At 35.9% G+C, this 25,952-nt stretch overlaps 1 protein-coding gene across 3 annotated transcripts in view; it reads right to left on the bottom strand.

Moving 5' to 3' along the window:
* Positions 1 to 25,952, bottom strand: part of PRMT3 (protein arginine methyltransferase 3) — a 126,270-nt gene that overhangs the window by 81,612 nt on the left and 18,706 nt on the right. For all 3 annotated transcript variants that reach the window (XR_011495945.1, XM_044753404.2, XM_070491348.1), the window contains exons 9-10: positions 18,415 to 18,536; positions 4,602 to 4,701 (exon numbers count right to left, since the gene is read on the bottom strand). Coding sequence is in view for 2 of the 3 variants with exons in the window: in XM_044753404.2 (XP_044609339.2) it covers positions 4,602 to 4,701; positions 18,415 to 18,536 (222 nt within the window). In the remaining variant the exon portion in view is untranslated. The remainder of the gene's footprint in view (positions 1 to 4,601; positions 4,702 to 18,414; positions 18,537 to 25,952) is intronic.

The raw sequence follows: 25,952 nt of genomic DNA, 5'->3' as shown, positions 1-25,952 counted from the left end.
TCTTTGCCATCAAAACAACAATTTTTACAGTTAATTTTTATGTAACATTGTAATCAATTTTTAAGTTTTTGTTCCTGATTTTTTATTACTATCTATTTTTATTTTTTATTTTTATCTACTGATCTTTTTTAAAAAACAAGAAATCCTGCAGTGAAAAGATTTTTTCTCTAATGGAACAACAAAGGAATAAAAAATTCAAAAAAAAAAAAAATGGCAAGAAGTAACAGAGCTGGGGGAAGTAAGTCTTATACGTCCTTATCATGAATCGCTGGACATATGAGATTATTTCAGAAAATATTTTAAGTAAACAAAACAATACATATTAAACGTGCAATTTTATCTGGCTTAAAATTTTCAGAGTAATGTATACAAAAGAAGAAAATTATAAGAGCGGAAAAAACCCTTAAATTTGAGTCATAAGCATATTTCTTGTCAAAGAGAGGAAAGGCCAAAACATACCTGTACAATTGAAAACGTTAATTAATCTCCTTATACTTTCCCTGACTCTAACTTATTAAACTACTTATATAATCATTATTCCATCATTTAAGGCAAGAAGAGAGATCAGGAAAGGCCATGTATGCTCATGGTGGTTGGCTGCAATGGCACGGCTTCACTGCCAGACCAAACTAAAAACAACAAAAACATTTCAACATCCACCAGTTTACAATGCTACTACCTATGACAGGCTTCAAGGCCAGTTTCTGGATTGTTGATAAGCCAAATCACAAGCCAAGTTTTCTAAGTGATAAAGGCTATAAAATCCTGAAAAGCTCTGTACTAACAAGAAAGAGTATTAAATATGAGCCAACAATACCCCATCACTGTGGGTATAGGTATGTGTGTGCATGCATATTACACAGATACACCTGTGTTGGTGAAGATGGGATGGGAAAAGTTAATTCTTAAGTTTCGAGGACAAATCCAAGAATATTTGAGGAAAGACAAGATTTTAGGCCACCTCTGTGAAACGCAAGCCTATACAGAAAAATGACAAGGGACCTTAGACAATTTGAATGTATATCATGAGTGATCATGACAATGAAACATAAAATTCACCTAATGTGTAATTTTGCTGATGGTCCTGAGGACAGAAAGTAACACAGGCGCAAACAAAAAGCATCTCTGGCAACTGTATCATACAATGCCAGGATCTTATCTATGCACTTGTAAAGTCATGCTGAAAACAGATGGAAAACCGCAACACCAAGTGAGTCAATCCGGCTTGTAGGACAAGAATTAGGGATGCTTACCTTGAATGGGTTTATCAGGCAATCAGAAATAAGGCATTAAAAAATGGCTCTACTGGTAGAGGAAAATGTGAAAAATAAGAACAGACACTCACAGGCACAAATATTAACATCCTGCAGAGATTAAACTGTTTCTATTTAACTGATAACAATTTTACCAAATAGCAATTCCATTCAATAAAAACGAAAATGTAAAATTAAAGGCAAGCCTAAATCTGGAAATTCATAAATCTAAGAGACAAGTGAGAATTTACTAAATAACATGCTAACAAGCAATGATTGGCTTTTAAAATTACATCCTTAACTGAGGACATCTTTCAAAATAAAGGCAAAGTTCACAAACAACTGAAGACAAAAATCATATCTAGATTAAGCCATGAAACAGTTAGTGGGCCATAACAGAAGCAAACAGATGTACAGCTCTGCAATATATGATGCCTACATTGCTATACTGGATTACAAGCCCATTAAACACCTGTGTCCAAATCTGCAGGGTATATTCTTTTCTTGTTCTTATTTGTTGAAAATACTTAAAAAAAATAAAAAATATATACTATAGCTTAAAATGGGTTCTTCTAGATTTCTGCATCCTTAATGTGGTGTATGTAAAAGAAAAATCTTTCAAAGACAGGGGATTCTATGCAATATATTTTAATTTGAAAATGCTGGCTCATGAAAATGTGGTTTTAAAATAGATTTAAAATAGTTAGTTATTTAGCACTTACCCATTGTTTCAGCCAAACTAGAAAGGTCTGAAAAATGTTGGATATATTTTAGAAAGCCTATCTGCTCCTTTTTTAATCACATAAGTGGAATTTTCCAGTTTCTTAACTCAGGAATCCTAGTAGAAGTACCAACGTTAGGAGGGGACTTGTAGGATTTAGTAGATAATATAAATGATATTGCCAATCCACAAAGAAACTCAAAACTTTTTAGCACAAGCCTACTTAAGGGTTGAAATGCAAATTTCATTAGAGAAATAAGATCATCCAGAGCTGACTGCCTTACAACAACTGCCATAAATTACAGTGTCTAATGCTCCACCTAAAGCACTTAACACAATCTGCTAGACTTCAACTCCACTGATGTTTACAAGGAAAGGCAGACAGAAGGATAATGCAAACTCTTAAGTTATATCCTGGTGAAGAGGAAGAAGGAAAGTTCTTAGTTATCACTTCCTGGACACGCCAATCTCTTTCCCTTAGTTAAGGGCTTCTGAAAGCACCTTGGTTCCAAACGGTGGCTCCTTTCATCTCAGGTTCCAGTAACTCAGTATTGTTTGTTACAACACCTGCCTTATAAAGGCAGAGATCATACCTGACCAATCCTCCAAAATGAAAGGAGCCCTTTACAACAATTAGAATCTAACTAGGAGAGCAGAAACCACAGGCTATGAAAACACAAGAAATTAATGCAGAAAGTTGGCTATATAAAAGGTAAAAGATAAGAAATCAAGAGGGAGCGAGACAACCGACACACACAACATCAGGAAGTAACTACCACTCCTACCCTAGAGAGCCAAGAGGAAGAGTCACGGCTGCAAGAGCCCAGGGCTGGGGTCGCACAGTGGGTGAGAGAATCATGACAGGCCTGTCCACTGGGAATTGGAGCCACATAAGAAACAGCTTCTGCCAGCAACACTACCACAGGCAAAGTGAGAAGGGAAGAACCGTCTTGGAGGCTCCCTTCCTCATATCTCCCATTAGGTTTCTCATTGGGCTCCCCAAACTCAGTGGATGCCGGCTGTCACTGGAGCTTTGTCACAGGACTAGGAAAAGTGGCCGGCAGAGTCAGCCCTCCTTCAGTGCAGAACAAAGCAGGAGAGCACACAATGGATCTGAGGGCAACGAGCCTAGGACCAGCAGCACACCCTTCAATAAAGTTCACATCATCAACGTGACAAACTCCTAAGCTTACTCAATCCAGCTAATTTTTTGTTATACTAATCGGCTCTATGATTTCAATAGCTTCTAGATCATCTTTCAGATTTTAAAATTAAATTCCTATGACACTAATATCCAGAAGTATAATTCTGCTGGCAGGGCAGGAACTATCCAACTGGTTATAATCAGATATGTAAAAATATTCAACTGAGGCGACAAGAAGTTCAGTAAAGTCTGTCTTTTCGTTTGTCTATAAAGTCTAATTTGGAGTAATTTAAAAAATACATTTTCCAAAAAAATAAAATAGTCCCTAGAGGGATGAGGACCTTGTCAGCCAACATTTAGTATAAACATTTAAAATTGTCGCCAAGGAAATGCCTCAAATGTGCTTTCTCCAAAGCGCTTTTTGCCAGCTTTAAAGAGATGTGAATTTAGTAATCTATAATTAAAAATCCGACATCTTCGGACCCAATTCACAAGAGAAATCAGAGTGCTGACACAAATTCTTTGGCATAAGAAAAATAATGGTGTTGTGATCAAGAATTATTAAAAGCCAACCCTAGCATAAAAAAATCAACACGCTGTTTCACATACAGAGGAGCAACTCCAGCAACAGTGACTGCCACGGGCTCCAGGCTGGAACCTACCGCTACATCGAATCCCAACATTGCACAAGCTCCCTGACATGCCTGCTCTTTTGCTACAATTACTATGTTTATTCAAATTTTACAGATAATTATAAAGCAAAATTCATTCTTTTCAAATTTTTTGGTAAATTCATTTAACAAAAATGCCTTAAATACAGTTTTTTTACAAAAAAACCTTAAAACATAAGGCTTTGTCTATCTAGAAATACTATCTACCTTATCTTCATTGAATTGGCATATCAATAAGTCAAATTATCTATCAAATGCCATTAATTTTACTTTGCATACATTTTTAAATAAATATTCTGCCTTGACTCATGATTTCAACGGCAAATTATAAAGCTATATAACATACTTTAATTTTATTATTTTAATAATACCAATAAATTCTATTTTATGTGATAAAGGACACTGATTACATAGCCTAACAGAGCAGAAAGACAAGACATTCAGTATGATAGAAACAGTGGGAACATCACGTTAATTTTGACTAAACCATCCTAACCAGTCCTTCCTACTCCTAGCAGGCTTCTAGGCAAACATATTGAGGTGCCTACAAATTTAGAAAGTAGAAAAATAATAATTCTTTATTATGACTTTAAAAGTAAAAGAGCTAATTTATCTTTTTTAAGATTATTAATAGCCAGTAAATAGCTGTCATTTCAGAATAAACTACCAAAGAAAGATTGTAGATGTTTTAAAATAATGCCACCATTCTGTCATTTATCAAATATAATTAAATGCAGAAAAACTGCTACCTTATTCATTGCTTTCATTTTTGTTTTAACCAACAGAAGTAATTTTTTTCTGCAAATACTTACCATCCACTCAGATATAATAACATCCACTTTTTCTACAGGAAGACGAACTTCTTCAATCTTTCCTTTAATTAGTATAACAGTATCTTCAAGTTTATTTAGTCTGAAAATTACAATAACGAATTAAATTAGTATGCTAAACAGATTCTGAAAGTAGTCAAATGACATAATTTGTTGGCAACTGTTTATATTGTTTTTTGGAATCCAAAAGCACGTTCAAAGTTGATTTATCCCCTGGGCTTTATAATTACTTTTTGGTCACTCCACAAATGCCCAAGAATGTTTCTGGTTAATACGGCAATACTCTGAATCAATATTTAAAACTCCAGGCTGAAAAGTAATTTTATCAAGAATACATATCAATAAAGTTATTGCAGCTTAAAAAAGAAAAGGGAGGAGTGGAGACAGACCAGCCAACAAAGGTATGTTTTAAAGGGAAGTACTGTGTCTTGCTGGAGAGAGAGCTGGAAACCAGAAGCTCTTACTACGAATTGCAGATCCTCTCCCACTTGTCTGCTATGTGAGCTTCACCAAATTATGAAATAATCTTGCTGAGCCTGTGTGCTCATCTGTAAAAGAGAATGATGAGCCTGCCCTATCTACTTCACAGCCTATTGTGAGGACCATAAATTTGTGAAAGCTATGAATACATGCTCAAGCACCATATAGAGGTAATGATATTATCATGAAAACAAAATATTGCATGTTGTATAAAACTTGAAATTCTACTCCAATCACAAACTATTTTTATCCAGCTGCATTCATTAGGTATTCTATATATTTGATCATAAGATTAGCAAATATTTTTTACCCCTCTCTTTTGCAATTTGAAATAAATAACAAAGCTAAAAAGATAATTCCGATTAGCTAAAAGCAAGCTGCTAAGTTTACATTTAGCTAAATAAATAAATTATCAATCTTCAGAGAATGTACATCTGAATTATAGAGGATTTTTTCTGATAAAAAAGGAGGAATTTCCCCCCCAGCTTCATCGAGGTATTATTTACATACAGTTAAACGCATTCATTTTAAGAGTAAATTTTGTTGAATTTTAAAAAACAGAGATACCTGGGTGACCACCATAAACATCAATATACAGAACATTTCTATCTCCTCCAAATGATGCATTAGTGCTCCTGCCCAGAAAAGACTCCCACTCACAGGCAATTTTCTTCCTTTCACTATTTAAGATTTGTATTAGGTACAGTTTCACATGAATGGAATCATATTGAATGCACCCTTTTGTGTCCAGTTTCTTTTGATAAACATACTTTAGATTCTTTTAGATTCAGATGCATGTTCTTGTGTATATAAATAGTTTGTTCCTTGTTACTGATGGGTAGCAGTCCACTGCATGGATAAAACAAAATGTTGTTTATCCACATAGCTGTGGAGGAAATTCTGGATTGGTTCTAGCTTTGGGGTATAATGAATAAAGCTGCTATAAACATTTGTGTACAAGTAGAATTGCTTGGTCAAATGGTAATGTATACCTAACTTTTTAAGAACCTGCCAGTTTCCTTACAAACTGCCTATAAAATCTTACATTCCCACTAGCAATGTTACATGCATTCCTGTTGCTTCACATCCTAGTCAACACTCAGTATTGCTGAGCTTTTACATTTTAACTGTGTAATGAGATTTCATATGGTTATAAGTTGCATTTTCCAAATGATCAGCATTTTTTCCAAGTGCTTATTTGCCATATTCCCATTACTGTCTTTTGTTCAAATATTTTGCCTGTTTAAAAAATCAGGTCAGTTGAAAGAGCTTCTTCAAGGTAAATGAAAACAGGATTGAAACAAAAAAACAATCCACTAACTGGGAAAAAATATTTGCAAGTCATATATCCAACAAAGGCTTAATATCCATAATATATAAAGAACTCACACAACTCAACAACAAAAAATCAAACAACCCAATCAAAAAATGGGCTGGAGACATGAACAGACATTTCTCCAAAGAAGATATACTGATGGCCAATAGGCACATGAAAAGATGTTCATCATCGCTGATCATCAGGGAAATCAAATCAAAACTACACTAAGATATCACCTTACACCCATTAGAATGACAAAAATATCTAAAACTAATAGTGACAAACATTGGAGAGGTTGTGGAGAAAAAGGAACCCTAATACACTGCTGGTGGGAATGCAAACTGGTGCAGCCACTATGGAAAACAATATGGAGATTCCTCAAAAAATTAAAAATAGAACTACCATACGACCCAGCTATCCCACTACTGAGTATCTATCCAAAGAACCTGAAGTCAGCAATTCCAAAAGTCCTATGCACCCCAATGTTTACTGCAGCATTATTTACAATAGCCAAGACGTGGAAGCAACCTAAGCGCCCATCAACAGATGATTGGATAAAGAAGATGTGGTATATATATATATATATATACACAATAGAATACTACTCAGCCGTAAAAAAGAACAAAATCGTCCCATTTGCAACAACATGGATGGACCTTGAGGGAATTATGTTAAGTGAAATAAGCCAGTTAGAGAAGGACAATCTCTGTATGACTCCACTCACATGAGGAATCTAAAAATGTAGACAAAGAGAACAGATTAGTGGCTACCAGGGGAAAGGTAGGTGGGGTGGGGGGTGAGCACAAAGGGTGAAGTGGTGCACCTACAACACGACTGACAAACATTAACGTACAACTGAAATTTCACAAGATTGTAACTTATCATTAACTCAATAAAAAATTTTAAAAAAATCAGGTCAGTTGTAATTTTATCATTGAATTTTAAGAGTTCTTTAGACATTATGGATAAAAATCCTGTCAGATTTGTGTACTGTGAATATTTTCTACTATACTGTGGCTTTCTCATTTTTTTAATGGTATGTTATGAAGAGCTAAAGTTTTTAATTTTGATAAAGACCAATTTATCATTTTTTTCTTTTGTGGTTCATGCTTTTGGTGTCATACCTAAGAAATTTTTGCCTACATCAAATATTTTCACCTGGTTTCTTCTACAACTGTTTTAGTTTCCACTTTAAGTTAATTTTTCCGTATAGCATCATGTTCATTTTTTTCATAAACATCTCATTAGTGAACAAGAATAGGTTTTGTTTTTTTTTTTTTAAAGATTTTATTTTTCCTTTTTCCAAAAGCCCCCTGGTACATAGTTGTATTATTTTAGTTGTGCATCCTTCTAGCTGTGGCATGTGGGATGCCGCCTCAGTGTGGCCTGATGAGCAATGCCATGTCCTCACCTAGGATCTGAACCGGCAAAACCCTGGGCCGCTGCAGCAGAGTGCATGAACTTAATCACTCCGCAACGGGGCCGGCCCCGTGAACAAGAATAGTTTTGTTTCCCCATTTCCAGTTCTTACACCTTTCTTTCTTTCTTTTTTTTTTTTTTAAGATTTTATTCATTTCCTTGTTCTCCCCAAAACCCCCCAGTACATAATTGTATATTCTTAGTTGTGGGTCCTTCTAGTTGTGGCATGTGGGACGCCACCTCAGCATGGCCTGATGAGCAGTACCATGTCCGCACCCAGGATCTGAACCAGTGAAACCCTGGGCCGCTGCTGCAGAGCGTGCGAACTTAACCACTCGGCCACGGGGCTGGCCCCCTATACCTTTCTTTTTATTGCCTTGCTGTACCGTCGAGGATCTCCTTCACCGTGTTGAACAGAAAAGGTGATGGCAAGGATCCCTCTCCTATTCCTGAACTTAAAGTGAATGCTCTCAATGCTTCATCAAGATGTAGGCCGTAGGTTTTGTTTTTGAGATGCTCTGTATCATGTTAGGACATTGCTTTCTAGCTCTAGTTTGCTAAAGGTTTTAATACATAGATATACTGAATGGACACGAAATTTTATCAAACTTTTTTTTCTGCATCTACTGAAATGATCTCAATAGATTTATTGAGTTGATTTCTCATATTTAAGCAACCTTATATTCCTGGGATAAACCTTACTTTCCAGTATATTGCTCAATTAGTTTTCTATTTTGATTAGAATTTTTGCATATATATTCACGAATGTGTGACCTGTAATTTTCTGTTCTACGGCCATAGTAGACTTTTAGTATAAAGGTTAGACTGGCCTCATTTATGGATGCTTGATACTTGACAAAGATGACAGTGCAAAGTAAAGAATCGTCTTTGTAATAAGTGAGACAGGGACAACTAGGTCATTTAAACAGATTACCAAAACAAAGAATAAAACCAGACCACTACTTCATACCATATATAAAAAACAATGCCCAGTGGATTACAGATCTAAATATTAAAAAAAAGCAACTATAAAGAATTTAGAAGAGAATATGGGAGAATATCTCCATAAGATTCATACTCAAGTCACAAATAGTGACAACCATAAATAAGAATGCTGCTACATGAAAATTGAGAATTTCAGTACATCAGGAGTCACCACGAAGAGAGTAAAAAGGCAAGCAAGAATGAGAGAAGACTTTCGCATTACATAAAACCTATAAACAATTCAAATCTAAAAAACATAAAGATTGTCCACAAATAAATAAGTAAAAGACCCAACTTAAGAAAAACATGAGCAAAAGATGAGAAGAGATATTTCACAGAAAAGGAAATTCAAAAGGTCAATCAATAATCATGTGAAAGGGTGCTCGGCCTCAATAACAATCACAGGAACGCAATTTAAGTTGCAATTAGATACTGCTATACAATCAATTGAAAAAATTTTTTAAAGGTAGACAATACCAATCAGAATTGTTATATACTACTGGCGGACGTATAAACTGGTATAATCTCTTTGGAAAATAGTTTGGCAATATCTAGAAAATCTGAAGATATGTATACCCTAAAGCACGCAATCCATTTGTAAGTATATACCCCACAGATGTGTGTACCAGGCACACATACAAAAAGTCCAGACTAGAATTGTTCATAATAGCCCTAAACTGGGAAACACAAAAGTGTTCATCAAGAACAGAAAAGACAAACTGGGATATATTCATCAATGGCATTCTGTACAACCACCATGGATGAAGCACAGCTACGCACAACATGAATGCATGCTAAAAAGAATGTTGAGCAAAACAACCTAGACAAAAGAATGCATAATATATGATTTCATTTATTTAAAGATCAAAATTGAGCAAACAATGATCTTAAATGAATGCCCGTTTAAGTGTTTAAAATATAAAGCAAAGCAAGGCAGTGACTGACGCACAAGTCAGGATGGTAGTCACCTCGGTCAGGCAGGGGCAGCACCCAACTGAGAAAGGGCGAATGCAAGTGGGTGGGGTTCTGAAGGGCTGACAATGTTCTACTTCTTGTTATTCATGCATACTTATGCATATTATAACATATTATTTATATTTTATGCACTTTAAAATATGTATACTTCACACAAAAGTTAAAAAAGAAAAGAATGCTTAGATATTTGAGTTTTTTTAAGCAGATATTTAACAGAATTCTTTCTGACGAAATTGCTGTAGTTGCTTACTATTTACTGAAATATTTATTAAGGTGTTAACAACTACAAACACTCCAAAGAAAACAAAAAAGCTTCTTAAAAGATCAAAATGTTCCCATTGCCTAGAAATATCTTCAGAACGCTTATGCCAAAACAAGATGTGTTCTGTAAGAGGCCATCTCAGGCTGTTTATTGTCTGTTACAAGTCATAATCCTATTTGCATCAGTAATTACTCGTTCAAATATGAATCTAACAGGAAAGACTGGGATTTCAGGGAATACACAGGAAAAAAGACAAAGGCCATAATTTCCAGTAATTCTGTATTAAAATAGCTCAACACAGATACCGTTCACATAGATAACCCCTACATGAGTCTGCTCATCTTAATCACCACCTGATTTTCCATTCATGAAAACAACTACAGATTTACCTTACTTTTCTCAGGTGGCTACTCACTACACCTTACTTTAGCATAAAAGCATTCCAAATGAATTCTCTCTCTGGAAACACCTACTCAAAAACTAGCATAGCTTTAATCTATAAAAACAGGACATTGCAATAAAAAGAATATTTTAAATAAGTTTCTTAACTAATCCAATGAGCCCTGAAACTCTATTTTTCTGAGTGGAAATTTTCTTAGAACAACAGTTTCCTATCTTAAAAGTAGTGATTTAACTTTTATTTCATGATACAGAGACATCACCATGATTAATTACCTTGTACTGGGCATTCAGAGATAAAAGACTTAGTTTATGCACTTAAGAACACGCTCTCAGAGAGACAGAAGGGTGAAACGCATAGGGTACTATGGGAGCTCATATGATAAGCCCTTAACTAAGTGAGTGACGTTGGAGCTTAGCCAGGAAAAGACAGAGCACGGCAAAGATGTGTATGAGAATGGGTAAGGGAGGGTCACTTCTGTCTGCACAAACTGCCTGTGTGTGCATGCAAGAGAAACAGCAAATTTGAAGAACTATAAATAGTTTATTATGATTAGAACAACACGGGGTAGTACATAGTGACAAAGTTGGGAGGTAGGCAGAGGTGATGTAGGGAGTCTAGATTTTACTTACAGACAATGAAGAGCCATTTCAGGACTTTCAGAATAGAAAACAGGATCAAATTTGTAACATGCTTCTGCCCAGTGAAGTCATGGTCTACGTCCTAAGAAAGAACACGGTATAGTAGGAAGATAGATGTGGAAACAGGGCAGAGCACTATGGGAGCTCATACAGAGAACACCTAATCAAATAAGTGGCATTTAAAGTTAGTGATAAAATGATTATAAAGTTTACCTAGAAGAATACATGGGTGATAGCTATTTTTTTTAAAAAGCACATGGGGGAGGGGCAGGGAAGAGTACCCTAAGAGATATAAAAATATACAAGGCACAATGTTACTGTTGGTGGTCTAGTGGTTAACCCTCACGGCCATGGCCCAGGTTCATTTCTCGGTTAGGGAACCACACCACCTGTCTGTTGTCATACTGTGGCAGCTGCCTGCTGCCTGTTGCTGTGATGCTGAAAGCTATGGCACCAGTATTTCTGGTGTTTCAAACACCAGCAGGGTCACCCATGGTGGACAGGTTTCAGTGGAGCTTCCAGGCTAAGACAGACTAGAAGAAGGACATGGCCACCTATTTCTGAAAAAATTGGCCATGAATAGCAGCAGAACATTGTCTGATACAGTGCTAGAAGGTGAGAGGATGGCACAAAAAGACCAGGCAGGGTTCTGCTCTGCTTTCCACAGGGCACCAGGAGTCAGAATCCATTCAACAGCACCAAGAACCAATCATATTACTTTGCTTTCAGTTCAATACGGCATCCAAGTACACATACTTCTCTTTTGTTCCCCAAGCACAGTGAAATGACAATAAAGTAATACAAAATGTAGTAAACTGATAAATGCATGAACGTGTTGAACCAAAGATTCTGATAATTTAGTGGAAGAAAAAGGGGAATTAAACCATACTGGTAAATCTGTGAGCAAGGACCCAGCACTCAGTGCACACATCAGAGAAGATCACAGTGGACACAGACCCTGGAGGCAACAGGAATACAAAGTCAAAAGGGAATGAAAAATTACCGGAAGAATGGTGCCCAGACCAGGTCTCCCTTCCCTCCCCTCAGAGAGAAAACGCATACCAGTTACTGTTACTAAAGAATCCAGTCCTCCATTCATAAAGGTAAACTACAAACAAGGATCCTTAACCACTTGAGACAGAGGGAAGATGTATGTACATCCCATAAAAAATAAATAGTACAACCAGGCAGATAATTTCAAACACAGGGTTCAGACTTGGAACAAAAACAAGGCTATCCCATGAACTGCTTCCCTCCTAAATGTATCATTTGTGTTTACAAATGTCTAGCTGAGGAATTACTTAACACTGAGGACATTTGTATTTAAAATGAGCAATACCTCAGTTTCTAATACAGTGAAAAAAATGAAAAGAACCATCTGGATTCAAGCAGAGACAACGGTTTTTCAGGCTTTAGTGATGATGATTTACTTGGCTTTGAACATTTGATATCCTGGATCTTGAAAATTCATTAATTCATTCATTAAGTATTTACACTGAATACCTACTACGTGCCAGGTACTCACCCAGGTAGTTGGGGCACACTGGTGAATGAAAGAGAGAAAACCCTTGCCTAGCCCTGGAGAGTTGAGATTCTAGTAAAGCTTACATTTCTACAGATTTCATCTCCTGTTGACCCAAGGCTTTGGAAAGCCTTGCCAAAATGTTGATAGTGATCTCTCACAGCAGGATCATAGGTAATTCTTAGTTTCTTCTTTATCCTCTCCTATGTCTTCCCAACACAAAAACATCTTTTTTGCTCCCTTTCTTCCCTTTTTATCTAAAGGGGAGGAGAATTGGTGGGGAAATCAATCTGGCTGCAGTACAGAAAATGGATGACAGAGAGGAGTAGGAGGCAAACACAAAGCACAAATGGCTGGGTCAGCTACATGTAGGTGCATTAATTCAGGTGAGAGATGCAAGAATGGGAATTAAGGCATGGACTTGAGAAACATCAAAAACAGAAGAGAGATGGATTTGAGAAATATTAAAGATACTCAACTAACAGGACTCTATCTACAACAGGTATGTTGGTAAAGGAGAAGTGAAGGCCAAGTATGAATCCCAGGTTTCTAATTTTGACCTGTGAGAAAAGAGTTAACACAGCAGGTCTGTTCTACTCAGTTCCTATTTATCTCGGTAACCACAGCAATAATTCTTGATCAAACTCTAGGAATAAAACTCCTGAACATCCACACAGTTACTGGGTAGTGATGCTTTTCTACACGCCTGAAGCCATAAACCAAGAAAAACCAGGTTGACAGCATGTTTAAAGTAAACAAGCAGATTCCTGACATGGGTCTGCACCATGGCTGGGCACATTCAGGGACGTGCCTATGTGATCCGTTCTTTTTGAGAACTATGGACTCTAAGACTAAGAAAACTTCCTTGGGTAGAGACATTTCACATGCGTCTCTGAGGTTTGCAGCTAGAGAGAAAAGTACATCTTGTGTGACTCTTGCAGAGAAAGAGGGATTACTGGGGAGTCTGCACATGACCTCTTGACCGAAGGGCATCTTTTTCCTGCCGCTCCTGGACTGCATCCTTTGCGGCAACGTTCTCAGCGGCGACTACAACTTTATAGTGAGTCACATGAGTGCTTCTGCTGACCCATGGACGAGCGGGAGTCACGGGACTCCCCCAAGACAGAAGCACCGTGTGGACAGGAAATTAAGGGGTCAGTGGAGGGGGAGAAGAAAGGAATTTAGTTTCCTTGTCTTGATCATCTTTATTAGAATTCTATGGCTTTTGAGTAGCAAAACATTTTTTTTTACAATTTAGCCTCATCAGCGGTTCAAAATTCTCTTCAGCTTTAATTCACTCCTCCATGTTATTTCTATTAAATTTAGAAGCAAAATATGAAGGAACATCCCTTCTTCAAGAATGTGTCTTGGTGTATTTTGTGATCTTGATCCACATCTTATATAGTATCACCAGTATCTTTAAAATCATTGTTAAGTTAGTTTATTCTGCTCAAAAACCTTTACTAAGCATCTACCATGTATCAGGCACTTTGCTAGGTGTTAAGGGTAAAAAAATTGAGAAGATAAAGCTCCTGTCCTAGAATACAGAGAAAGACACTTACATAAACATGCCAAAGAACAAAACATTCTCTAGGCGTTTCCTAATGTTTCATTTCTAACAATATTCTAGACACAGGCAATATAAAAGACTGCATCTTTAATGCCATTCTGAGATTGAAAGTACTGCATTGTAGCTGTATGATGGATCAACCTTCTCATGAAAACTCCTCTGCAATAACATCCAAAAGTCTGAATCATGAGCCATTTCATGGCTGAGTCCATAAGAAACCAAAGGCAGCCAGAGGAATGGTAAAAATATCACCAGAAGCTACCTCTGCTTCCTGAGGGTAAACACAGTATACAAATTGTCTGGCAACTGAATAGCTTTACTATCCTTAAGTAAGTTTATGTTTCTAAAATGATCATTCACTGCAGAGTTGGAAGTATGACAGCAAGAATATGAAACAATTTCTCATTCCTTCCATATATCACTTGGAGTTCTATTTGCTCCCGCTAACACATCTTCGAAAATCTATCTTCTGCTTTATTCATGTCTGCAACCTTAGAACCACAAGCCTGACCGCCTTCTTAAGCCCTAATATATATATATATATATATATATATATATATATATATATGTCAGTTTACATTAAAACCAACACTTACTCCATTCTACACTCATTTCTTTAAAAATATTAGATCTCTTTTTCAAATAAAGAAAAGAGAAAAATTATTTTACGATTATTTTGAACACAATTCCAGGGTTGCAAGTTGAATATATTTAAAAGAAAAATGAAACATGTATTTAAAAAGTATCCATCCTTTAGAACTTAAAGAGCTTACGGAGTTTTGTACAAATTCTGCTGTGCACAGATTTCTGACAGGGAAAGAAGCCTTGGAGAGTTAAAGAGCTCACAGCCTGCCACGTGGAAGAGTTGTTTTCACTCATGGGTGACAGTTCTAGAAAGCTCCAACATGCAGTAAGAGAGAAAAGTTAAGAGTAGGTTTCAAGGGAGGAGAGTGAGTACAGAATAAAAGGGGCTAAAGTTTGAAGTTTTATGGTGTGAGAAAATAGAGACCGTGAAATAGAAAGAATGCAGAAAAGAGAGTCATCATATTTTGAAGGGATAGCTGCAGTAAATGATCACTTTAGAAAAATAACCAAACAAATATAAAGTATTATTTGGTGTCAAGCCAAAGCTACCACTACCACCACCAATTAATATGACTGTAATTACTGCTAACATCTAGTGAGCAGTTACATGCCAGCCACTTCACAGAGCACCACAAACGGATTTCATCCTTACAACAATCTCATGAGACAGATACTACCATCCACCTCATTTTATAAACGAAGAAACCAGGGCTAAAGAACTTAAGTAAACCACCATTATTATAAAGCTAATCAGTCAAAAAGCCAAAATGAGAAATCAAGTCATGTGACTCCAGATGCGGAGAGAAGTATGCTCTATGTTGCTTCCTCAACTGGTAGAAGGAGGAGGCAGAAAACTGTGGGGAAATGAACGATGAACTGTTCCCTACATATTCTTTTACAGACAGATTCACAAACAGAAGAACGGAGGTTATTTCACCCCACAGTGTAAATTTCAATTTCCGAATGGAAGACAAGGAGGAGATGCATATGAACACTATGGAAATAGCTATCTTTTCACAATTAAAAAGGCAAAGGAGAACATTTCTGAAGAAGCAGTACAATGTTGGCTTAACCAAAATAAAACTTATCCCAAACAAAAAGCCTTGCTTTTCAACCTCTGGGTTCTAAGTAAAGCCAACTACTGAATGCAACCAATTCCTGGCCTCTAAGTAGTTAAATGGAGACACAGCAGAGTAAATGGGCTGTGAGGATGGACTGTGGAGCTAGGCTGCCTGGCATCTAATCCTGGCTCCACTACAAATAAGGAGAGTTACTTAATCTCTGTGCCTCAAATTCTTAATCTCTAAAATAAGGATAACAATATACTGTAATTACCAACCTCAAAGGAAATGCAAGAGAAAGTATTAAATCAATGTTAGCAATTTTACGGTTAAATCAAAGTACCTAAAATTTAGTGCTAAGTCAGTTTCAATAAATGTACTCATGCAAAAGTTCCATGCACTCCAGCATTAAATTTTATACACAATGAATTTGAACATAATCATTGTATAAACATGTTTCTAAAAAGCTACTGGGAATCAGGACTTCTGTGAAATAAAAAGAAACACAACAACACAAAATAAAATGAGTGTTACCACTGTCCTTTTCCTTTTCTTCCACAAAGAAATTAAAATGAGAGCACATCTAGTCTAGCTGCGTAGAAATCAAAAATGACAAATTAATACATAAATGGACACGATCTTTCATAAGATTAGAACTTCTAATAGAAATATCTTACCATAATCTTACTATCAACAATAAATTTTTGATAATTCTTCTAAAACAATCTCTTCTTTGCAACAGTTCTCACATTCGTTTGGATGACAATGTACAAGCAAGGATGCTCCTTATGGAACCCCAAAAATGATGATATTGTACCTAATGATATCGTAAGAACTAGGCAACAATTTTACTAGATTATGGATGTTCTCCAACAGGAAAATCATAAGCAAACCACTATCTATGAAAAATCTAAGCAAGGTATATGTAATTTTTTAACGAACATTAATGTGATACTTGTCAATAATAACAGTAATTAACTTTTGAATATTTAATACATGCCAGGAAATATACCAAAGAGATTTACATGCATTTCTTACTTGTGACTCATTTATCCTACCCATAACCATCTGAGGTAGTCATTATTATTTTCACTCTGACAGTGAAACAACTGAGGTCTCAAAGAAGTTGGACATAATTTAACTCAAGTTCAAACAACTGATACGCGGTAGAGCAAGGACTTAAACCCAAGCCTGACCCAAAAACCCTGTGCTCTTAACCTCAACATTACACTTCTACGTAATACAATAAAATCTAAAACTGTAAACACTTTACATGATTCTATTTAAATTGTATACTAATCAGAAAAGACCAACATTAATTAATTTTTTTATTTTTAAAGATCCTATTTTTTTCCTTTTTCTCCCCAAAGCCCCCCAGTACATAGTTGTATATTCTTCGTTGTGGGTCCTTCTAGTTGTGGCATGTGGGACGCTGCCTCAGCGTGGTTTGATGAGCCGCGCCATGTCCGCGCCCAGGATTTGAACCAACGAAACACTGGGCCGCCTGCAGCGGAGCGTGCGAACTTAACCACTCGGCCACGGGGCCAGCCCCTAACATTAATCAATTTTAAGAACAGAGCCTAAGTATCCACAGGAGGACCATTTAAGAATCATTGGGGATCTAACATACAAGACGGTGATTACAGCTAATAATAATTATACACCTGAAAGTTCCTAAGAGAGTAGATCTTAAATGTTCTCACCACAAAAAAGAAACAGTAGTTATGTGACGCAATGAAGGCATCAGCCAAGGCAACAGTGGTAATCATTTTGCAGTATGCAACTATATCAAAGCAACACGCTGTACACCTTAAACTTACACGAAGTTATGTGTCAACTGTATCTCAATAAAGTTTGGAAAAAAAAGAATTGTTGAGAAGCCTATTAATTATTTATTCTAGAAATTACTCCTAAGTTCCAAATGTAAGGTGCTTTTGTTAAGTACATGGCTAAAGAAATCTAGTTCTATCAACTGTAGTTCGAATAAAGGCCCTCTTTTAGGACATAAGCCATCGTAAAATCAATCATCCATCGATGAACCTAAGTAACTTAACTCCTTAAAGAGAGGAGATATTTTTAGGGAAAAAAACTAAGTTTTAGGAGACAAAGTAAATCCACTCTGCCTTGTTTGTAACTGTTCTGGAATTTACTTATCTTAATTTGAAGGAGGCACAAGGGCTAGTGTCAAAAAAGAAAAAGACAGACAACCCTTAGTCTTTAGTCTAACTGCTATTTGCTAAAAGAAATATTACTGACATAAATATTTAGTTTCGTAGAGTCCCCCAACAATATTAGCTTTTATGTCAATTATTTCTAATTTTATATTATAATGCCTATTTATCGCCATATCTGGAAAGACAGAAAGGTATATAAAAACAGTTCCCATCAATGAGAACTGTGAAAAGATTATTCACAGCTCAAACATGTCTAGTTCAACTTAAAATCTTATTATTCCAGAATGAATTTTTATTAAAAGACAAATGTCCTGAGTGTGCATTAGACAGCTGTTAAAGACAAGAAAACCTGGTAACCATCAAATTTAAAAATAATCTGAAATCGAGTCTTAACATGCATCTACCTTATGATATCCATTGCCTGGTAGAGTATTTCGGATTGATCAACTCCAAGAACCTTCTTAGCCCCAGCTTTAGCAGCAAACATAGAGAGAATTCCAGTTCCACAACCAACATCCAAAACTACCTGGTGTAACAAAAAAACAGATGTTATCGAAAAGGTCTAACATTTTAAATTCCAGCCATATATTATGGTATTTCTGGTTAGGAATAAATCACAAAATTTTAAAACTAGTGATCAAATATGGTAATAATTTCTATTTCGGGAAACTGAAGATATACTATGGGTTGTTTTAAATTCATAACAGCATATTCGGTCATAGTCTGCTGCAATCAGGTGCAAGAATGTAAATTTAAGAGATGTTTTATATGAAATAAGCAATTTCCACAGATTTCTTAACAGGGAAGTATTCTCTGTTTTTAATTTCCCTACTGCATGCTCTAATTTAGGCTGAGTAATTCTAAATTTTAATAGAAATAAACTGTCTCAAGTTTGAGTGGCCAGAATTAACCTAAGCAGCACAATTAAAAAATGGTTATAAAGGAGTCATGGATGCAGAATATTGTCATATCCCCCTCCACTTCCAAAATTAAATATTCAACTCATCTTAACAATACAAGTATAATAAAAACAAGTTCGCTTCTAGAATCCAGCAACTTGAGAATTTAAGTTTTAAAAATGATACTCATTGGGGCTGGCCCCGTGGCCGAGTGGTTAAGCTCGCGCGCTCCGCTGCAGGCGGCCCAGTGTTTCGTCGGTTCGAATCCTGGGCGCGGACATGGCACTGCTCGTCAGACCACGCTGAGGCAGCGTCCCACATGCCACAACTAGAGGAACCCACAACGAAGAATACACAACTATGTACCGGGGGGCTTTGGGGAGAAAAAGGAAAAAAATAAAATCTTTAAAAAAAAAAAAAAAAAAAAAAAAAAAAATGATACTCATTACCATTGGGGAAGTAATAAAAAAAACCAAAGTTTAAGATGACATTGGGGACAGGTAGGGAGCAATTATTTCTAAGTCAAGAATTTCCTATGGTTCTCAGAATATTAATAGTGAAACCTACTCAGTTCACAGTAAAAAAAACAAAACCAAATTACCAAGGAAACACATTAAGTAAAACACTCAGAGGTACACTACTTTGTGAAATTACTAAAAACTGTAGTGCCTCAAGTCTTTCACTATCAATGGCCTAAAATGCTACAGACTTGTCCCCAAATATGAAATTATTTCAGTTCTCTTCTACTAAAAGCATTCCCTGAGCAGGCATTGATCATGGTGATGGGGTACAGCAACAAACAAGACCAAGTCCCTGGAGCTTACAATCTTGTGGGGGAGACAAAGAATAAACAAGAATCTAAGATTCCAGGCAAAGCAAGAAGGCCACTGGGGCTGCACTGGGTGAGAAAGAGGCTGCCTGGAGGTGACGTCAGGATTAAGCAGGCGCCAGATCAGAGAGCCTTTGGATTTTATTCTGAGCAATGAGAAGCTACTGTAAGAAAAACAGAACTAGAATTAAGAATCTACTACATTGTTCAAAAATAATTTAACTTTTTCCTAGGTAATATATTCACACAGTTTAAACATCAAAAAGTATATTTCTTATCCTTCAAGAAAATTTTTATGCCTATACAATGCAATACAATATGTTTTCCTTCTCCTTTTCACACAAATGGAAGCATATTATGCCCACTGTGATACATATTGCTTTTTAATTTAACAATATAATTTAGAGATCTTCCTGTATCAGTTTACGGAAATTCTCTTATGTAGCCGTCTAGGATTCCATATTATGGCTGTACCATAAGCTACTGATCCAGTTCTCTATCGATGAACATTTAGGTAGCTTCTGAAATTTTACTATGACAATCAAGGCTGTAAATAACTTCATATCTCACCCTTTTCGTACATGAGTAAATCTAGAGAATATATTCCTAGAAGTGAAAACACTGAGTCAGAAAGAATATACTTATTTATAACTCTGCTAGACATAACCAAATTATCCTCCATGGAGCAATCCTACTCACAAAGACTCTAATCAGCAATGTGTAAGATTCAATTTCCTCATAGTGAGACTAGCCCATAAAACATATAATCAAACTTTCGGATTTCTTTCAATCTGGCAAGTACAAAATAATATATGTTGGTCTAATTTTAACATGCATTTCCATTAACCTAAGGTTTAGCATCACTCCCTATGTTGTGGAGCCACCTGTAGTTCCTTTTATGTGAACTGTCAACTTACAGCCTTTCTCCATTTTTCCACTGAGTTGTTTAGTCGTTTTCTTATTAAATATCTAATCAAATTTTTCTTATGAAATCTTACAGGCGTTCTTTCTAAGTTGAGATGAGACCTCTATACTATGTAATGCTGTCTCTCAGCAGGTATTTTCATCTTTTGAATCTGCCTACAGTGATTTTTGCTAAGCAGAAATTCTTTATATACAGTCAAACTCATCAATCTTTTCTGGTTTTCGATCATAATTAGATTGACTTTCCCTATTCTTCCCTATCTCATTCTCTTTCATCCTCATACATTTCCTTCTAGTACACTTATGGTTTCATTAATATAGCTTGCTTTATCATGGTATACACTAACAGGGATGGTTCCAACTTTACTTCTGTTCAGATGGCTAACAAACTGTCCCAACACATTATTAAATAGTCTGTGTTTCCCCCGCTGATTTGATATGTGACTGCTATGGTCTCAATGCTTGTGTCCCCTGGAATTCAGATTCTGAAATCCTAATCCCCAAGGTGATCACATTAGAAACTGGGGCCTCTGGGAGGTGATGAGGTCATGAGGCCTGCCCTCATGAATGGGGTTAGTACTCTTACAAAAGAGGTTCCAGAGGGAGCCCTTGCTCTCCTCCACCACGTGAAGAAACAGCAAGAAGGCAAGTCTATGAACCACGAAGCAGGCCCTCACCAAATCAGCCAGTGCCTTGATCTCGAACTTTCCAGACTCTAGAACTGTCAGAAAGAAATTTCTGTTGTTTATAAGCCACTCAATGTATGGTATTTTTGTCACAGCAACCCGAATGGACTAAGACAGGGACCTTTAACATTCACTAAAATTTCTTTGTGTAGTTTAGTCTATTTCCGGATTTATATTCTGCTCCATTAATCTATATAATCATGTGCCAGTAATTATTCTAATTATAGACGCTTTACAGAATATTTTAATATCTAGTAAGGCTGGTCCATCCTCACTGCAAAATTTTTTCACAACATTTCTGGATAATTTTGAGGGTTTATTTTTCCATAAGAACAAGAGGATCAGCTTGTCTAGATTTTTTCAAAAGTCTTAGCATTTTTATGGGGATAGAACGAAAACTATAAATTAATTTAGGGAAAATGGACAATTTTATTTTGAGTTTTCTTATCCAAGAACATGATATGACTTTCAATTTGTTTAAATCATCTGTTATGTTCTTCAGGAGTTGTTCTTTAAAAAATCTTTTTCATCTAAGTCCTGCACATTATTAGTTAAGTTTGTTCCTATGCATTTTATCTTCTGTGTTGTTTACTATTTTAAGTGGAGTCCTTCCTTTCATTAGATCTTGAAAATATAATTTACCAGGACTGTCTCCAGAAGAGAGAAAACCTAAGCAGCCTCATTTCCACTGAAGATGTAAAGCTGTCAAAGGCTACTGCCCTGTCTCCTATTCTCTGCCCCTCCAAGAAGGACGAGGCCCATATGGTTTCAAAGGGAGAATGTGACTGTTCCTGCACATGTGGTCTGTTTGAGTGAGCCAGCACATTTTAACATCACTACTCTCACACAAGAAAGTGAAGAATTTTAAGATGCAAGCTATACAACATCACTACAAACAAAATTAATTTTTTTTTTGCAGGGAAACATTTGCTCTGAGCCAACACCTGTTGCCAATCATCATCTTTTTTGTTCCCGTTCCCCAAAGCCCCAGTACCTGGTTGTATATCTAGTTGTAAGTCATTCTAGTTTTTCTATGTGAGCCACCACCACAGCATGGCAGGTGACAGAGAGGTGGTGTGGCTCCATGACTGGGAAGCGAACCCAGGCCACAGAAGCAGCAACTGCCAAACTTTAATCACTAGGCCATCAGGGCTGGCTCTTAAAATATTTTTTTAAAGTTACAAATAAAAGGTATTAACTAGAACAGCAAGGCAATACTATAGTGCATAGCATATATGTTTACATTATGGTTAGAGTACATCAATTTGAAATATTATATGGCATAGAATGATAATAAAATGGAAAAATGTATACAACATAACACTATAAGCTCCCAGAAACTTTCACTGAAATGAGATATTCGCAAAACTAAGAAATTATAAAGGTCAGTGTGGAATCACACAGCGCTTCGGCAACGGTGTTTGGGAATATCCACTCTCACACACAGTTTATGAAAAGACAAGCTGGCAGCACTAACACCATGCAGGGTACAGCCTTTTTGACCCAGGGAGCCCAATGCTAGGAATTTATCTTATTATTGTACTCTCACATATATAAAAAGGTTTTTAACATTTTACATTTTTATATGCAGCATTGATCTAACTTATAGACAACAATCAACTTATGGACATTCTTACATTGGATATATGAGCCATTAAAAGAATGTTAATAAGAAATTATCTGTAAGGAAATTGCTGAGTGAAGAAAGATAAGTATAGAAGGATATGTATCATATACTCCAATTAGAGTATGTGTTCTTTTGTAAGACTATACATATACACACACACACATATTTTAAATACATATGCAAATATATATAATTCTTATTTACTCCTCATTTTGCCAATGAGGAAAGTGAGCTTCAGAGGGAAAGTAACAGATGCAGGACCATACAGCTGTTCATTTGCAAAGGTAGCATTCAAACACAGGTCAACCTGCTTCTAAAGCCCATATTTAAACTATATTTTTAATTGTATGTTAATTATTTATTACATCTAACTCAGAATTAGGTAACTGGGCAAATAAACTAAAACTTGATAGAAGAGATAGAAATGATAACTGAATAAACTAACATTATTTTACAAAATAATGAAGGAATTTGATTCACTTTTTCTAAAAAAAAAAAAGCACATAAAGAAAGAAAGAAAAATTGAAACAATTTTAACTGTACATAACAATCAAAAGCATAAAGAAAGTGCCTAACTGTGAAGTTCTTCAATGGACTACAAATACAAGTTAATTATGAGTGGGTGATAACATGATTAAATGCCACGCAAAGTTAAATTAAATCTGAGAAACCATATGGCCTCCACAGGAGCCTTGTGAATTGAAACATAAGAAAGGAATGAAGGAAAGGAGGCAGGAAGGGATGGATAGAGGGAGAAAGGAAGGAAAGGAAAAGAAACACATTTTAAGTTTAAGTACCTTTTCAAAAATAAATCTCTACAATGCACTACATAATAAAATACAGAAGTTAGTGTTGTGATATGAAGCTTGTCTACCTAAGGGAGATAAAGCAAACAAAAACAATGACGATAAAACTTAGAAAAACACGTTATTTCATACATTTGTTAGAAGAACTATATTTCAATAATTTCATGAACATATTCTGTCATGGGACACAGAAATCACATGACCTATACATGAAAAAGAGTGTGAATTAAAATGTAACTAATGGACCCCACCCTAATTACTTACTCATTCTATTTTAACATAATGGTGTTCAAAGAGTAGTGGCACAGGGTTAAGAGCACTGGACTAGGAGCAAAAACCCTCAGATTTCTTTTTTTTAGTTGCCCGTTTTAGGGCAAGTCAATTAACCTATTGGTTTCAAGTTTCCTCATGTGTAAAATGGAAATGAATACTGGCCCTGCCTAGTTCTAGGTGTATTGCACAGTCACAACGAGACATGTTTGAAAGTAATCGATAAACTATCAAATGCTATTTAAATATATGGTAATATATTTTCTAAATCTGCAGCCATAGTATAATAAAGTATCCCAAATCATTTAAAAATATGAAAGCTCTAGAGTAAATATTACTAATTACAGAAAATTATACCTTGACTGTGCTTACAGAGTTAAAAATTGATACATGTATCTTACATTACAGTAGTCATGTGCCACACAACGTTTCAATCAACCACAGACCGCATATACGACGGTGGTCCCATAAGATTAGTATCATGTGGCCTAGGTGTACAGTAGGCCATACCATCCAGGTTTGCGTAAATGCACTCTATGATGTTCGCACAACAATAAAATCTAAGGACGCATCTCTCAGAACATATCCTTGTCGTTAAGGGATGCATGACTATGTATTTTTGAGAAACCATAAATGCCAAGCGAAACTAATTATACATTAATACATTAAATGAAAAGATCTTGGGCAAACTACCAAGGAAAAACACTCCCAATTTACTACTAAGCCCTTTTCTGACTCTGGTAAATTTAATCTCGTCAGTAAGAGGAGTAAACAGAACATAAAATAAACATGATATGTTTTCCACGGTCATGTATTTTGTCTGAAAATGTATAATACATACAGCATTTCTACAATACTGTCACAGATAAAAAATTAGAAACAGAAAGTGACTGTGTACAGGTCCATGAACCCAGTAAGATGTACTCCATACACACAGACATATTCATAATTACAGTCTTATGGGACCACCATCCGATACGTGGTCTGTCGCTGACTGAAATGTTAGGCAGCACATGACTGTAAATAATTTCTCAATGTTTAATCTTATGATTACTAAGTGCCTTTTCAGTATTTTCTTATGTATTATAAGACAAAAGTCTATTCTGGAGCACATTGAAAAGAAACTTGTAACTTACTTTCACCTGACAAATTCTTATGATATTCATATCAAAAAGTATTTGGAAAAGATGACTCAAAGAAAGGCAATGACGGTGCTTTTATAACAACAAAAGTCATAAAATTTTAAAACAAGAAGGGTTTAAAAAATCGTTTTACAGATGAGGCCCAAAGAGATTAATTACTTGCCTAAAATTATTATACAGCTGGTTCCTAAGAATCAAGGCAGGACTAGCGATTCCAAGAGCAGCACGTGCTTACTTTCTATGCAACATATGAAGGAAAAAGTAAAAATATGAGCATAATCGAATTACAAACGTAAAGCAAACTTTTTAATAGTAACACACTTGCTTCACTGGAAATAAAGCTGTTTTCTAGACACACATATTAAATAAATTGTTTCCAGCACTTGTGTGCAAATATAAAACCTAACCATAAAAAAATTATTAGTCTCTGCTGCAACAACATATAAAAAGCATACAAAAGAGCTAAGTACAAAGAACTGACAAAAACTAAGATTTTAAAAATGAAATCATCTATCTGTCTATAGTGGGAATCAGCAAAAACAAAGAAACACACCATCATAAACCTTTCATGACGAGTAATGCTCGAGCCAAAAGACAGCAGAGCTCCACATAAACTCCAAGTGTCTGGGTCAGCTAAGTTACAAGTGAAACATGCTCTCAGGAAGCAGATGTGGAAAACGAAAAGGCAATCTTTATTAAATTCCAAACAATACAAAAATCAGGAAAACGGATTTTTTAAAATAGTCACTGCTGCAATAT

Source organism: Equus asinus, chromosome 20, assembly GCF_041296235.1.
Source record: "Equus asinus isolate D_3611 breed Donkey chromosome 20, EquAss-T2T_v2, whole genome shotgun sequence".
In the NCBI taxonomy this organism is placed as follows: domain Eukaryota; kingdom Metazoa; phylum Chordata; class Mammalia; order Perissodactyla; family Equidae; genus Equus; species Equus asinus.
This window is presented reverse-complemented; position numbering and strand designations above follow the sequence as displayed.